A 16,777-nucleotide genomic window follows, 5' to 3' on the forward strand; every position below is an offset into this window, starting at 1 on the left:
TGATCTGACCTTAGCCTCAAACTACAGAGGTATCACCTTGATGCCAATTGCCGCAAAAATTTATAACAAACTTTTATTTAACCGTATTGTTCCTATTCTTGACCCCCTTCTTAGGAGAAACCAAAACGGTTTCCGGAAGGGCAGGAGCACACTCTCTCAAATTTTATCTATCAGACGAATTCTGGAAGAAATGAGTAAACTCAATAAAGATGCTTTTATATGTTTTGTTGATTTCAAAAAGGCCTTCGACTCGATCAGTCGAGAAAAAATGTTTCAAATTCTAGGTCTCTATGGTATCCCTGAGAAAATTATAAATGCTATTCAAGCATTGTATACTTCTTCCAAAGCAAAGGTTGTATCGCCTGATGGGGATACAGATATTTTTAATATTCAAGCAGGAGTTCTTCAAGGAGACACTCTTTGCTCCTTTTCTTTTTATAGTTGTTTTGGATTATGTTTTAAGAATTTCTGTTGATACTTTTAACAAAAAGGGAATTCAAATTAAAACGCCCCAGGGCACACGTGACCCTGGCTTGTTTGTGACTGATCTGGATTTTGCTGATGACCTCGCACTTGTTGCAGAAAGTATTCAAAATCTCGAAATTCTACTCCATTCTTTAGAAACTGCAGCAAGTCAGGTCGGTCTTTACTGTAACGAGAAAAAAACAGAATATCTTTGCTCCTCTGAAAACTTTCTCCCTTTATTTTCTTTGAAAGGTGTTGACATTAAAAAAGTAATCGATTTCAACTACTTAGGCTCTCTTATCAACAGTTCTGATAGCGACTTTAAAACCAGGAAAGCACTTGCGTGGAAAAGCTTGTAATAAGCTCAACAAAATCTGGCAATGTGATCTTGACAATAACCTCAAGCTGAAAATTTTCAAGTGTCTTGTGGAGCCCATTCTTCTTCTTTATGGTTCTGAAACCTGGACCATGACAAAATCTATGGAGAAAAGTCTTGATGGGTGTTATACCAATCTCCTAAAAAGGGTTCAAAATCTTGATTGGAGAGATCATCCCAACCTCGCCCAAATCTACCAAGGTCTCCCTAGAATCTCTTCTGTTCTTTTTTCCAGGAGGCTAACTTTCTCCGGCCATTGTTTCAGAGCAAAATCTGAAATCATTTCAGATATCTTATTGTGGTGCCCTACTGGTCCTAGACGCTCAAGGAAGCGAACTTTCCTCGACAATTTGAGGTGGGAAACAGGGCTAGAGTTAGAAGAACTGAAAACAGTTATGTCAGACCGTGAGCTGTGGAAAGAGAGATACTCGGTATTTCCGACCTAACGGTCGAAGGATGATGCTTTGATGATTACGTCATAAAAAAGACTGCGCCATCTTTTGTTTACAAAATATTCGGATACCGGCAAAACTTTCTAGTTAAAGACCCGCGAAAATTGGCAGAACAAGAAGAATTTTTTCAAGAGACCAAAAGTTTTGCAGTTTTGTTTTTGTTTGTGTTTGTATTAATAATTTTCATATATCATTATATATTCAGCTTTCTTGGTAAGTAATTTTTTTCCATCTTTTTCTTTGTATCCGTTTGATCCGTCAGGATTTATTTTGATAGGGGATGTGTATAGACCTTTTTTCAAAGAGGACATCATGTTGAATAATAATTATGTCTTATGTAGTCCAGCCATAAAAACAATGGTAGAGCCATGCATAATTACTTTATCATGCATACCTATTGTAATAATTATGCATGGTTTTATCATTGTTTTTCTGCTGGACTACATAATTATTCAACAGGGTGGCCTCTTTGAAAAAAGGTCTATTCTGTGTATGAAATTCTTGTCCAAGAGCTACCCCAAATTTGGGGTAACCAAAAGTTGCATGAATTTACATAATTTCCTCTCATCCCCAGACGGTGTCAATCGTGAATCGAATGTATCAAATGCCAAATCAATTGACAGTTAGTCACACTAGGAAATCTAGCTTTCAGAAAAAACATCATCACATCAGAGATCAGTTAGCGACTCCAGAAGTCATGCAACTTTCGTTGACGTCAAACCAAATGTTTCATTTTTCCGTGAACTTTGAACCCTTGGAACTTTTCTTCTATGTATGCTAAAGCGTTCCGGTTTTTACTAAATGAAAGTCCGTGATCTTAGCTTTCCAGCGGTATATAACACTGTGGACACGGGCTAGACGGCAAATTAGCAAAATGCCGAACGTTTTGCAACATTTTGAAAATTGTTTGCCGACGGGAGAAAAAAAATTTGCAACTATCAAAAAATAAATGTGTCTGGAAACGGAGGAAAATGTATTTGGAGGCTGAAACTTTGTATGTTTATCAGAAAAAGGGTGAGGAATTCAAAAATCACAATCGCTAATTCTAGTTCTTTCATTTTCATGTAGTTTTTTTCACTTTTTTGCTTCTTTACCATGGGAATGTCCCAAAAAAAAGTTTTTATTTCTGCCGAAATAGATTTTCTTTTCATTTGGGGCTTCTCCTTTCAGAAAAACTTATTCTTTACTCATAAGTTTTTGTTCCTCCATTTCCAGAGGCCCCTTGAAAATGGGTCCTACCTACCACCTTTTTTGACTCATTTCAACCTTTTCCAAGCTATTTTCTTCAAAAACAAAAATAAAACAATGCAATGTCTTCTTTTTTCAAAAAAAGATATATCTTTCGTTATTTTGATAAATATACTAAATATTTTACAAATATTTTAATATAATAATATTCTAGCACCATCAAAGAATTCTCCCTCCAAATTTCAGGTCTCTAGCTACATTAGAAAAAGAGATATGCAAAATTTAAGAAGCATGACTGGAAAATTTCTTTTTTTTCTTTTTTGACACATTTTTCAAATTTTTCCAAGCTATTTTCCTAACCTTTTTTTTGACATTTTTAGTCAAATTTTTGACACTAAAATTTGAATATCTTTACAACCACTAATCCTCTGGAGGCCTATGACCCCTCATTTTCTTTCTTTTTCAAAGCTCTACAAGATAGGAAAGATTTTGAAAAAAAAATTAAAACTTGAAAAATCTTCTGGAGTTAGTAGATCAGTCATCTACAGGATACATTTCAACAACAAGGATGAGAGTTACCTGAATCAAGTTCGCAAGACAATATTAAAACTTGAAAGTTGGAAACCAAATAATACGTGCAGCAGCCAAAACCAACCAACCAAAATTTGTCATTCAATTCCCGAGACAGTGCTTCGATTTTTAAGGCCTTGTTTATACGCTAAAGTAAAAACAATTACGCACATGTAAATGGGTCATTGTTTGAGGTCCGGCAAAATTTCCGGGAGATAGCCTATCCGGCAGTGCGCGGATCTAGGTGGGTTCCGCCTCCCCCGTAGATCTTTTTCTTGGGAAGTTGATCTTCAAATTAGTTTTCAAGGTTGGCTTGGCTCAAATTTTTTCATCTATGGCTCAAATTTTAGGCAATTTCTCAAAGTTTTTGAAAATGTTAATTTCATTAAAAAGCGCCGGGTTATTTTTTCATGAAATTTCAGGATTTGCCGTTCGATTGTAACAATTATGTTTGATATTACATTCAATTGATTCGAAACACTATTCCCGTAATTCGTAAAACTAATGCGCGCGCATTATTTTGATGCTCTCCACCGTTTGGTCTCTTCTGGAGGTAAACAAACAGGTTTTTGCCTGTGTTTCCTTAGGGAAAGAGGTTTTTTGAGCTTTTCTTAAGTTCTGTCAAACAAAATCCCCCCTCAAATTTAAGTATATTCAATCTATTCATGATATTATGCCAACCTGAAAATGAAATTTTGTTGCGCACGGGACAAATGGAAATCCTAATTTTGTCCTGTACGCAACACACAAAGTGTGAAATATATATCCCGAAAAAGAAATATACATATGCTAAAACTTTTAGTGCCTTTTATACATACATAAGAGTAACTAAACGGAATACAAAATATTAATAATTTTGAGTATTTCAGTTCGTCGAGTATGGGACAAGGGATTTCTTCAACAAGATGAGCTTCTCAGCGCAAATTTAGTTAAAAAATTAATTTCTTTTCAGATAAAAGTGTCTAAAAAACATGACACATAGGTAGTTTTGTGAAAGAAAGAAAAACAAATTTTGAGAAGAATTTTTTCCTCATGATATTTTAAGCAGTGCAATTGGAGTTGTCGCGTACGGGACAAATTTTTTTTGTTTCTGAATTAATTCTAAATATCATGCTAACAGAAAAATGCAAAAAAAGGTATGTAAATTTGTCAAGAAAGGCACATTTAATGTTTAAACATTACATTTATTGCAAAGCTGCATCGGGTAGGGAAAATTTTGAACACAATCGAAATTAATTCCCGTGTAAGATAATCAGCTGGAATTTTTTTTGCTTGTTCCAGCAAAACAACTCCATTACACTATTTTCGGGCAAAAAAAGTTTACTCATCTCACAGTCAGCTTAATACATTGGAGAACCGTGTCATTTTTATTTCGGAACAATTTTGAGCAAACCATCCTAACATTCATTTGTCAGATGTAGCAAAATAAAATTATATCAAGCAAACAGAGAATTTTCTGTTAAGAACCTTGTAAACATTCCAACAAATTCCATCAAAATAAATTTGCAGTCCAAAAGCCTTACTATTTTAAAAACTTTAAAACAAAACACGCAGTATTTTTTTATTTTCATTTCTGAAACTTTGACAAATCAAATAAAGTTTCCAGTAAATTTTGTATAAAGAGTTAGGGCTATACTGCCTTTGGGAAAGTTGTTTTTTTATTTTTTCTAAATTTCTGTCAAACAGAAGTCTCTCAAATTTTAATGTTGAAATTACTTATTTTCTATTTTTCAAAGCTATGCAAATTCTTTCAAAGAATGTCTGCCCACGATGGCTGAACTTCTCATATCATATAAATACGTTTTCAAGTTACTCTTGTGGTCGTTTTTAGCAATGCAAATTCTTCTTTCCTTGCCATTAGATAAAAAAATGGCAGTTTCGATTCGATCTGCTTGCAAAACTACCCTATCATTGTTCACCTTTTTATCAGTCAGAAAGCGATTTTTCTTGAAAAACAACCTGGTGAAGTAGAAAAAAATTGCTTTAGACAATTTTCTTGAAACATTAGAATTATCTAATGTAATTTTTTCCTTTGAAAATACAAGAAATTGTATCCTCGATTTTCCTTGAAAAATTTGCTTTTTTTTTAATTTGCTTTAGGTTGTTTCCATTACCAAATACAAGAAATATGTTTTATCTAATTTTTCTTTGAAAATATAAGACATACATAATTTTCCTTGGAAAATACAGGAAAATGTTTTAATCAATGTTCCATTCATTAAACAAGAAAATATTGTAGTTGATTTTCCTTGAAAAAATAAGAAATCATTTACACATTTCTCACAAGTAAGAAATACATTTAATTTTCAATAATTACAGAAAAGCGAGCTATAATTATCATGGTAAAGAGTCGTCTAGGATGACGCCAGGACGGCTAGTATACTACAATACCAGATAAAATTTAAAGGTCGCTTGCTTTTTTCTGCCAACTGCTCAATTCTTTGTATTATTATGAACATTACAAACCTTTTATTTCTTTCTCTTTACAGCTCATCAAATAATCAAATAAATATGGGGCCGACACTCAAGTTTTTACGATTTTCAAGTGGACCAAATGCAGAGCGAGACCTTGGAATAATTGGTAAAGCAATTGAAAAGTCAACATCAAGTGAGATTGACGTTGAAATCATCAAGGATGCTGGAGAAATAAAGAAACTCCTTGAAAGCAAGCCTTTGTCATCACAGGCTATTTATGTTTGTTTTCCTTTTGAAGGGAAAGTATTTGAAAAGCTCAAGGAAAGTGGTTTTCGTATCATCGGCCCTCAGTGCGTGGTATCATGTTTAATGCTTGAGAAAGCTGTCCCAAAGCTTCTTTATCCTGTTTGTAATATTGCTATGGAAGGTGTAATGGCATGTTGTAGCAGTATGAAAAAATCAGATCGCAAAGAATTGTATACTTTAGTAGAATACATGGGAGGGGAAGTGACCGCTGATTTCACATCAGCTGTAACTCATCTAATTGCAAACGAAGTGGGCTCAAAAAAGTACATTGTTGCTGCGAACCAACATATACCTATAGTGTCTCCAAGTTGGATCAAACATTGTTGGAAAATATCTAATTTTGAACATATTGTAGCTAATTCAGAAGAAATACTAAAGAAGCATATTCTACCAGTTTTTAAAGGATGTACCATCTGTGTGTCAGGACTGGATGCAAGTCAACGTGAAGTTATTAAAGCTCTGTCTAGTGAGCATGGATCTGTTTATTCAGGTGAACTCAACATGAAGACGTGCACACATTTATTAGTAAAGAGTGCAACAGGTACAAAATACACGTATGCAAAGCAGTGGAAATTACATTGCGTACTTCCTGACTGGTTTTTTGATTGTATAAAACAAGGACATTGGCTTCCTGAAGAGCCATATAAAGTAGAACCAGAGCCAGATTCTACCATGATGACTAGAAGTGGAAATTTGACGACTAGAAATGAAATAGAAGATACTCTTCCAAATAGATCATCGCTTACAAATAAATCAACAATGTTGTATGCAAGTCGTGCTAAAGGATCAAGTAGTAGCTCTACTTCAGTGAAAGCAGCTGAAGTAGCTGCCAAAAGTCGTAAGATGAGAAGCACCAAAAATAGTAACGAAGAAAACAATTGTGAAAATGAATATTTTAAAATTGTCTTTAAATTTATCAAAACAGACTCATTAAATGTGCACGACTTGACCATACAGGATTGTGGCAATTATTATTTGGATGGTTGTGAGATATTTGTGGCTGGAGAACAAGGCCCTGTTGCAGATGTTTGCCGGAAAATTATTAACAATGGAGGTGGGATGCGTTCATTTGAACTAAAAGAATCTGTCACACATGTTGTAGTATGGGAGAATGTGAGTGAATTGGTAAAGAAGTTTTTACTTGATACTGATGGCTCTTTCCCTCATGTTGTGTCACCCACCTGGCTCCTCGATTCTTTCAAAAGTGGTGAAATAATGGACGAAAAAGGTTTGTTTGATTTTAATAATATATAACTAGAGCTACATTTGATGTTTTTATTGATTTAGTTTTAATCTTAACCTATTATTGATTTTGACAAACAGTTTCTTTGATTTCTTTTTCCAATTAACCCCGTGGTTTTTGATCAAATTTATATCGTTCTTTTCTGACTTTTGTGCCCTTAACTAGCAGAAAAAATGATTCTTTCTATGGCCTAGCGCCCATTATCTATGACACTTTACAAACACTTGATTTTTGTTTCAGGTTACTCTGTAATGACTGTCATAGAGAAAGGAGGCGATGTCACTCAAGGTCCAGACGAAGTATTCGCCAAACCATCAAATCTGCCATCCAAATCATCAACAAGCTCCATCTCTAGAACGTCAATTTCAATGACCACCAACTCTAGATTCGAAGAAGATGTGACTGATGACCTGAAACTTGCAGATCAGTATATGTCAAGAAATCACCACGAGAGCACTGCTATCAATCAACCTGGACATCTAGCCAATCAGTTCAGACTCTCTGTCAGTAATCTCACTGTTACAGGTTGGGGAAGTATAGATTTAAAATAAGTTTTTATTTACACATTGATTTTGCTGTGTCCTATCATTTTGGGAAATTAAATCATATTTCGAGTTTCATTTCGAGTGTTATGTCCGAGGCGCATTAGATTGACTCTTGGCGTTTTTTTAGCTAAACCACTTTGATTTGAAGAAACTTTTTAATTACTTCATTTTGAATCGTTCTGTGATTTCAAAAAATTTGCACCCCTCTCCCCTTATGGTGGCAAATATTTTCCCAACCCCTCTATTAGATACTTTAGGACCGCTCAATATGGCTCTTCGCCATTCGTCTTAAGGAAAACCTTAGCCTTGTTCTAATGGGGACCGCTCTAACAGGCTCTAAAGCTTCTTTAATCATTATGATTTTCCTTAACCCTATTCGTACTATGCGGGGGTGCTTTTTCTGTTCTTTACAAAGCTCAAAGTTTCAAAAAGCAAAACAAAAATAGCTGAGTCTTAAGAAAATATTACTGTCTGATATATAAAAAGGGTATACTGAAAAAATTATGTTGATTTTTAGACAACGATCAAACAGCAACTCTGATCGACAACGATCGAACGGCTAGCATGGAAGATGAAACTATGACGCCCTTTCTTCGTGACATGAAATTCTGTGTCAAATATTTCAACGAAGAGGAGGCTGTCAATAGCATGATCGAAATGTCTGGTGGAAGTATTACCAATTCTGTGGAAGATTGTGATCACATCATTGTTCCTCTTGTTTATCATAAGAAGAGAGAAGTTCACCCAAAAGAGGTATCATACTTTTTTTAACAATTTAACCGACGTTTGCTAGTCTTAGACTTTACCTTTTTGAGCCTACCCCGGTGGAGGTCCTATAAATTAACTGATGCTCGTTCGTTCATTATTAACTTTTCTCGAGATTGGCTCATTAGTTTTTCCTGATTTTTGCCACAAAGATGCAAAATGGTAATGCCCGAAATGTGACGGAGCCCAATTTTCGGAAAAAATAACGGGAATAAGCCGGAAAAACCGTTTTTTGGCATTTTTTCGAGATTTCATTATTAGTTTTTTCAGATTTTTTGCTCAAAGATGCGTATTAGTAATGCTCAAACATGGCTGAGTCCAATTTTTGAGAAAATTTTTTTCCAGTCGAAAATGCCGGAAATATGTCGGAAATCGCCGTTTTTGCCGATATTCATTGAACTTTTTCCTAATATTTCTTTTTTTTCACACAAAAACATTATTTAAAGTAAATAATGACCACCATCAATCTTGATTGTAGCCGGAACTTTCTAAAAATCGCCGGAACAGCCGAGAATTTCCGGAAAAATGGTTTTTCTTGAATTTCTCGAGCTGTACTTTATATTTTTTAATGAAATGTGACAGAGCCTGATTTTCAAAAAATGTTCTTTTCCGGCCGAAAATGCCGGAAATATGCCGGAAAAATCGTTTTGACATTTTCTCGAGATTTCAACATTTCTTTTTTCTGATTTTTCGCACAAAACACAATGCGTATTAGCAATGCCGAAAATACGCCGGAAATTTTTATTGGACTTTTTCCTAATATTTCTTTGTTTTTTTTTCACACAAAAATATTATTGAAAACAATGCCCACCATCACTCATGATTATTTTCTATAAAACTGATTTTTGCTACTGGAGCTTTCTATTTCTTTTCCCCCTAAACGTTATATTTTCTGACTGATTGTTTTCAATTTTCTCCTCATTGCTATCTAACTTTCATCATCTGTAGTTATACATGTAAATGTATAGTAAAACGTCTTCGAATCCTTAAAAAAATGTCCGAAATTGTGTCCGGTCAACAAAATGATCCATGGGTCGGACATGCTGTTGGCATCTACTCTGCGTGAAAAAAAGCGAGAAGCGTGATGTGTAACAATTTGAGCTTTTCATTGTTTAGTATTTTTTGTGGACAGGTCTAGCTTTTCTGACCAAAACCTCCCCCAGGAACTTTGACATCTTAAATGACCTTTTAGAATTTAAAGAAAAAATTGAGCATTGGAAAACATAAATTTTCCATATAGAATAGTCACTTAATCAAAATGAATGGCCTTTTTGGCCATCCGCCAAGTTAAATTCCCGCCAAAATTTCTTCCTTTAAGGTAACGGAAGTTACGTAATTTAGTAAAACTGTTAAACCTTTCCGTGACAATAATAACCACACAGGAATGATGCGAATTCGAAACGTGTGAGCATGGCCTTTCATGTTATTTTATTTATATCGATTTTACAGTTAACAATCTGTTGGTTGGAGACGTGTTACGATTACGAAGAAATACAAAACGCCAAGGAATGTTTCCTCTACCGCCCTCATTTCGTCCCCAAGAATCTCACACGATTATTAGAAGGTTGCGTGGTGACGGTCAGCCAGTACAGCATCATGAAGAAAGCTCATCTCTTCCACTTTGCCGAAGCACTAGGTATAATATTCGATATCGTTTATGGAGCACTGGTGATATTGAGCCAAGATTTTTTTAAATATAATTATTCTTCCGTCTCAGGCGGATTTCCGTCTTAACGAAGCTAAAAAAGAACCATTTTTGTCTAAAAATTCATAGAGCTCAATAAAATAATATCAATTTGTGCAAATTTTTTTCTATGTAATTAATGTTATTTCTCACTGTTAAGTCCAGACCTGATCAATCGGATTTGTCGAACCAATCGAACAATGGAACTAAATCGAACGATTAAAGTTCAATTAAAAAAATTAATCGTTGTGTAAAGTTCCTACGAGAATAAAAATTATGCTATAATCACTGTAAGTTCGGTTGGTAATCAATAATTTTCTGTCTTCCTACAGGTGCTGTAACGCAAGATTTCTTCGTTCGTAAAAACAGCGTGCGGTCAGGCGTCGAATTGAAAGCCAGCACCCATCTCATTCTCTCTAAACCCGAAGGCTCCAAGTACGATGCTTCTGTAAAATGGAAAATGCCGTGTGTTTCGAAAGAATGGTTAGTCGAATCTTTGAAAGCTGGTCGCATGTTACCTGAAGCTGACTTCTCCTTAAAAGAATGTAACGCGGGCGCTAATTTGAGTCGCATCGAGAATCTGCCTCAACAAGTAACTACTGATCATAAAACAGTTCAAAATCCAAAGCAACCTACCAATAACGAACAAAACTTAGTTTCATTCGACCTCAGCAACCGGGGTGCTTCAATTATGGAAGGGTTTGACTCTGTGACCAGGCCCAGTATATCTGTTGATGAAACGCAGCACGCCCCTCCCAAAACGGCTTCAAAGTCTGAAACAACAAAAACTTCTGATGAAATTAATAATACTGAGACTGCAGCACAAAACGCCACCCTCAAAGATATTTACTCCGGAAAACGCCAAGAAACAGATTTTGCTTCCTTCAACACCATGATTGCACAACATAGCAAATCGGGCGTTGGAGAAGCGCCGACATGTCCCGCCAAACTTATCCCCCAAAACAAAGAAAACAATAATGGTTTCGAAATACCGGCAGATTTCAAGAGTCCGAAATTTGCGCTGAATAAATCGCGTTTCTCTTTTGATTTTGGTGAAGCACTTGACGGCATGCAGTCCCCTGCTGTAAATTCGCAAGATTTACGTCGTAAAAGTAGCCGTAAGAGTCGTGGTAGTCTGCCGTTTGACGTTCAGTTTACGGAGGCTCTACAACGGGCTGTCGACCGAGAAGTACCCGAGGAGCAACGGAAAGCTATCGATGAAAGTTTCACAAAAAAGGTTTGCCTCTTTATATTATCTTTTATTTATTTTAATTTATCTATACGTATACCATAGATATTTTCAACTTATACTGTAATCCCATATAGAGAGTTTGATGTCTGATAATTTACCGGTAGAGTTCTAATAGTTGGCTCCTTTCTCACAATTTGATTGAAAAGGGGCGGTTTCGATGTATTGGCAAAACTATTATTCAACGGGAGTTCCTTCCATCCTAGTTAGTATATTCCCTTACCACTCGTGCAGACTGTAAGCGATTCTTTTGAACTTTAATAGGCGTTCACGCTTCGTACTCTTCTTAGGTGCCTTAAAACATTGGATAGTAGAGGGCGGAGTAGTCGGGCTTAAAAATTTCCAATAAATTAATTTCTCGTTTATTTTACCAGCTTCATAGTGAAGGGATTCTTCAGGACGTTGTATGTGTAGCCAGTCGTAAGTTATTTTCACAACAAGCGCAACTCTATAACATGGTGCGTGAGTTGGGAGGAGATACCAAGGCTTTATATGACAGCACTTGCACACATTTCATTCATCAGGTTTGTTTGTTTTCAAATTTTCTTTGGAATGTATTTTATGACTTGTTCACATAATTGATTTAAGTGTTGTTAAAAAGTCTGAATGTTCCTTGATGTCAATATGATAAGGCAGATCTCTTTTTGAAAAATTCAAGTAAAACTTTCAAAAGGCATATTTTACCGGCCTGAATTAATGTCATTTGCCGTAAGTGTAACTGAAAACTCGAGGTTTTTTTTAGCTTCATATTTTTCTTTTTATATAGGCAATGCATCCTGAGATTGTTTAACAGACTTTTCATGTACATCCTTTGCATTTTCCCTTCATATACTTTCTATTTTGGACCTACCCTGGTGGAGGTCCTATAAATTAATCGTTGTATGTTCGTTCGTTAGTTACCAGCTTTTCTCGAGATTGGCTCATTAGTTTTTTTGCACAAAGATGCATAACTATAAACCCTCGAATGTGACGGAGCCCAATTTTCGAAAAACAATGTTTTGGGCAAATTTGGGCCAAAAAACGGCTATAAAACGGGTTTTTTGGACTTTAAAAAATTGGATCATTAATTTTTTCTAATTTTTTTGAATGAAAGTAGGTAAAAGATGGCTCAAGCAGATTTTTGTAAAAAACGAAATTTTCAGCTCAAAAAACGCATCTTTTTATCTATAAGAATCACTATTAATAAACAAATAATCAATGTTCTTAGCCAAATTACTCAATATTTTGATGAGATCGATGTTTTTTTTGCTCACGAAGTCTTGAATATGAAAGAATATTTATAGAGCATGAAATTTTGGTTTCTAAACGGGTTTTTATAAGAAACAAACGACTAATTTTTCTTTCATTTCTCATAATGTTTTTCAACAGGGACGAGCGAATGATTCCTCAAAAGATTACGTTCAAGCAAAGGATGATGGGAAATATCTCGTTTCTCCACACTGGTTAAAAGCCTGTTATGAAAATGGAGAAAGAGTCAATGAGAATGAATACCCGATTACCTATAATCCTCGCATGTCTTTAGATGTTTCGCGAACGGTCGAAAAAGTTCTCAAATCACCTGTAAGGGTTGTTTACTTGGAATTCTTGTTATTATGATAAACATTTCATTTGATAATTAAAAAAACAAAATCCTAAGGTTCGTATTACTACTTGTAAAAGCTGGCTCGTAAACAACGGACAACCTTCTTAAATTGATCCAACTTTCAGAAAATTTAGAGGCGTTGCATTGTATATTTCGTCGCATCAAAATAAAAAAGCTCATTTTTGTTGTTTTGATAAAATCGACTTTAAATGAACATTTGAAATATTTTTGATGGATTTAAGCCAAAAAAACGATAAAAATGGGGTGTAAAGCATTGGTATGGTCATAACTCAATTTTCCAAAAAATAGACTTAATGCCTTAATGCGACGATATTTCAGGTAGCAGCACAGAAAACTTCACCAAGAAGCGACACTCCCAAAACTGGCAAACCTGAAACACTGCAACTTGTCAAATCTCCAAACAACAATAAATCTTTGATAGTCAACACAGACGATCAGACGCATTCCAAAGCAAACGACACGCCGAAAGAAAAGGATAACTTAGCGCAAAATATCTTACAACAAAACATGCAAAAGAAATTGGAAGAATTAATGGAAGCATCTAAAGTAAATCTACCTTACTATGAATTTCGTACACCTTTTAAATCTCTTTAGTTAAATTTTGCGAAAGAGACCCGAAGTTTTCTTTCCAATAGATGACTATCTAGAGAAAGCTACCACACTCCCGGGGGGGGGGGGGTACTAGGGCAAGATGGGTTACGGGGATGCTCCGCTGGTCAGGGTACCTTTTCTAACCTCCACGAGTCCCAGGTAGGGTCGCAAAAACACCAAAATAGAAAAATCAGTCCCTCGTAGGGTGCCTTTTTTTGGAAATTTTGGGGAAAAAGTAGAAAATTTGAGAAAATTTTGGAATTTCAGTCCCATTCAGGGTCCACTTTTTCGCAAATTTCGAGTCCCACGTAGGGTCCATTTTTCGAACCTCAGCGGAGCACCCCCGTCGGTCGACAAGGGTAGTACTCCCCCCCGGGACCACACTATCCCCTGGATTACTCCATTATCCATTGAATTTTTGGCTCTGTACTTTTATATATCTTGCTAAGGGACATCAAGGCCATAGGGACACACGTCAAAAATATGACACAGTTTGAATGTTCTCTACTTCGGATTATTCACCTGTTCATAATATAGGTCTGGGAATTACTCGAATTTGAATAATAGAAGAAAGCCTATTGTATCTTTTAACTCTATTTTTCATCTGTTATGATGTAAATTGAATTGACTTTGGTATTTTTTATTTCAATTTACCAGCAACCACGTGTACGGCGAAGTCGTCGAAAAACAGCAACAGACAACCGAAGCATCGATGCCACGCCCAAAAGCGAAGCAGCAAGTCTCTCCTTTAACAAACGACTTCGAAGTAGAAATTCTTCTCAGGTATTGATTTCATCTCTATCCCTCCATCGATGTGAGTCATTTTTTAGGTGGGCTAATTAGCAAGAAAACATTTTGTTCTTGATGCCAGTCAAAAATACCCCCCCTAAATGTGAGGTTTGAAAAATCAGCCACCTTTTTGCTCATAAAATGAGACCGAATGGTGGCTGACATTTTAAACTAAATTCGTGGTTAAGATAAATTATCTGGCTTTATGGTGATATAACTTACATAAAAAGTGGCTGACAATATCATCAGAAAACAGAGTCTAAACTGTGAGTCATTTTGGTGGCTTCAAACCTGGCGACTTACACTTAGTGTTTTAACTACTTGATGGGCTGTCTATTGATAAATTGCAGTAAAAATACCGTTTTTAGTATCGAAATGGCTTACAGGCAGATCATTATTATGGTAAATGTAATTTTTTGGTGGCTGACAGGTTATTAAGGGAACAAAAAAGTGGCTGACAAGACAAACATGCTGTTTAAATTCAAACTATCTTATTTTGGTCATATATTTTTTCATCATTATAGTTCCATGTCTTTAGACTAATATTTTCTTGTTTTGTTAGTTATTGGGACTATTTGGTGGCTTTCAATTAACTTTTTAAAAGTTAGGGTTTCAGTGTAGTTTATGAAACAAAGGAGATACTGTTTATGAGCAATGAAAGATGTCTTTTTTTGTAGTAATACAGTTTTTACAAAGTGTTTGGAGGATTTGGTGGCTGACAAATGCCAAATAGCGGCATGTTTGAGTACATATGGCGGCTTCAATTAGACAAAATGGTTGCAGTATCACATTTTGAAAGCAGATATTTATACCAGCTTTAAATTCATGTTTTGTCATATGTCAGATACATTATAATTTCGTTATCGTAATGTTTTCATTGACATAATATTAGTTCTTTTGGTGGCTGACATAGTGCTTATTTTTAAGCAATAGTTTGCTCTAAAAATTGCGAATTGAATAAATGAATGAATGGATGGATAGTAAGAAGACTTTTCATAGTTTATTGTTTCAATGTTTATTGCTTTGTCATCTTGTCAGCCACCAAAGCTTCTCCATTTTTTCAAAAGATTATTCAGAAGATTATTCCATAATTTTGATTAGCTGAATTGATGCAAAAAATTATTCTGAAAAAAATTAATCGATAATTATCGGTTAAAAATTGAACAAAAGGTCTTGTAAGCCACCAATTAGTACATTTTATATATTTTTGTTTTCTTTTGTTCAAAATTAGGTCAAGGAGGTGACATTGTGTGAATTTTTTTTTAATTTGACCAAAATGGTGGCTTTCATAGTGATTTTTAAAACTTAGAAATTGGTCAGTGTCAAAATGCATCTTATATCTGGATAATTCATGTACATTTAATATTCACTAGATAGCAAAATCTATCTACTATTGAAGTATCAGATTAATTTTTTTTAAATACAAAGGAGTAATATGATGGCTGACATTCAGTGCTTATGGTTAAAAACACTAATGCAGCCACCAAAATAGCTTATTTATGTATTCTAAACTACTAGGGTTGTTCTACACGGTTTTTCTTATGTTGATGTAAAATTTCACTTGAAAAAAATAAATTCTTTAAAAGTTATGACCAAAATCAGTTTTTTTACCATTTTTTGAAATTTTTAAAACCTCACACAATTTTTGGCTGGCATCTCTTTACCACAGTCTGAATTTTAAATCAACCACGCCTTTTTATTTTAAAACATTTTGTTTTCTGTTTTTAATTGATTTTTTTATTTTTAAGTAAGTTGACTTTTTCAGTTTTTCAACATACTTTTTGATTCGCTGAATCAATTTTTAAGTTTTATTTCCAAAATAAATTTAAAGTTAGGCTGTTCTCTATACAATATAAAAAGAATCCGTTCTATCCAAAAGTCCTCAATATCTTGTAAAACTGATAAACTTTCTTTCTGGTGCACCCAGTTTTCGAATAAGTTTCTTTGTTTACAGAAAAGTTGCTCAGAATCTTCAAACTCGAACATCGGACATAATACAAATCAAGCACACCTGGACATAGCCAGTGAACAATCACAGGCCCACACCATTACTTATGATGACCCAACTGAACGCGCGGCCCGTGAAAGGATCCTGGCGCAACTGAAAGATGCGAGCCCGAGTCAAGATATTGAAAGTTTTGATCACCCTATCAACTTCCACAAATTCAAACAAACACCTTCGACAACCACAGAGGCAAAACAAAAGACAGACGAGGCGGTAAGCCCAGTTTTCAGTTTTTTTGTTCACTATTCCTTGTCATTTTTTATTCTTGAATAACCCTTCAAAAATCTATACGCAGTACACTGGATATTAGGATGAAAGAACTTTTTTATTCAGCAATAAAAATCGGGCACAATTTACCCTTACGTTGTTTACATGTCAATTTTCCTGAAAATAAAAAGGATCTAATAAACGTCATATTTTTAACATAAAAACCTGTTTGAATAATTTTATTAATAAAGAGAAAATGAAATTGAATATTTCCTCCTGGCTCACTGAAGAAATATTTCCCCTTAGGAATTCTCGAGTGTGATT

At 35.0% G+C, this 16,777-nt stretch overlaps 1 protein-coding gene across 2 annotated transcripts in view; it reads left to right on the plus strand.

Moving 5' to 3' along the window:
* The first annotated feature begins 1,331 nt into the window (after positions 1-1,331).
* LOC136823292 (DNA topoisomerase 2-binding protein 1-like) overlaps positions 1,332-16,777 on the plus strand; it is a 29,690-nt gene continuing 14,244 nt past the window's right edge. Inside the window, exons 1-11 of one of the 2 annotated variants that reach the window (XM_067079475.1) lie at positions 1,332-1,506; positions 5,541-7,000; positions 7,256-7,540; positions 8,078-8,313; positions 9,775-9,961; positions 10,342-11,246; positions 11,633-11,782; positions 12,627-12,818; positions 13,180-13,407; positions 14,110-14,235; positions 16,196-16,459. In XM_067079475.1, the coding sequence (XP_066935576.1) occupies positions 5,563-7,000; positions 7,256-7,540; positions 8,078-8,313; positions 9,775-9,961; positions 10,342-11,246; positions 11,633-11,782; positions 12,627-12,818; positions 13,180-13,407; positions 14,110-14,235; positions 16,196-16,459 (4,011 nt within the window). In that variant the 5' untranslated portion in view covers positions 1,332-1,506; positions 5,541-5,562. The remainder of the gene's footprint in view (positions 1,507-5,540; positions 7,001-7,255; positions 7,541-8,077; positions 8,314-9,774; positions 9,962-10,341; positions 11,247-11,632; positions 11,783-12,626; positions 12,819-13,179; positions 13,408-14,109; positions 14,236-16,195; positions 16,460-16,777) is intronic. The other variant, XM_067079483.1, reaches the window with a different exon arrangement.

This window comes from Clytia hemisphaerica, unplaced genomic scaffold (assembly GCF_902728285.1).
Source record: "Clytia hemisphaerica strain Z4C2 unplaced genomic scaffold, Clytia hemisphaerica genome assembly, whole genome shotgun sequence".
In the NCBI taxonomy this organism is placed as follows: Eukaryota; Metazoa; Cnidaria; class Hydrozoa; order Leptothecata; family Clytiidae; genus Clytia; species Clytia hemisphaerica.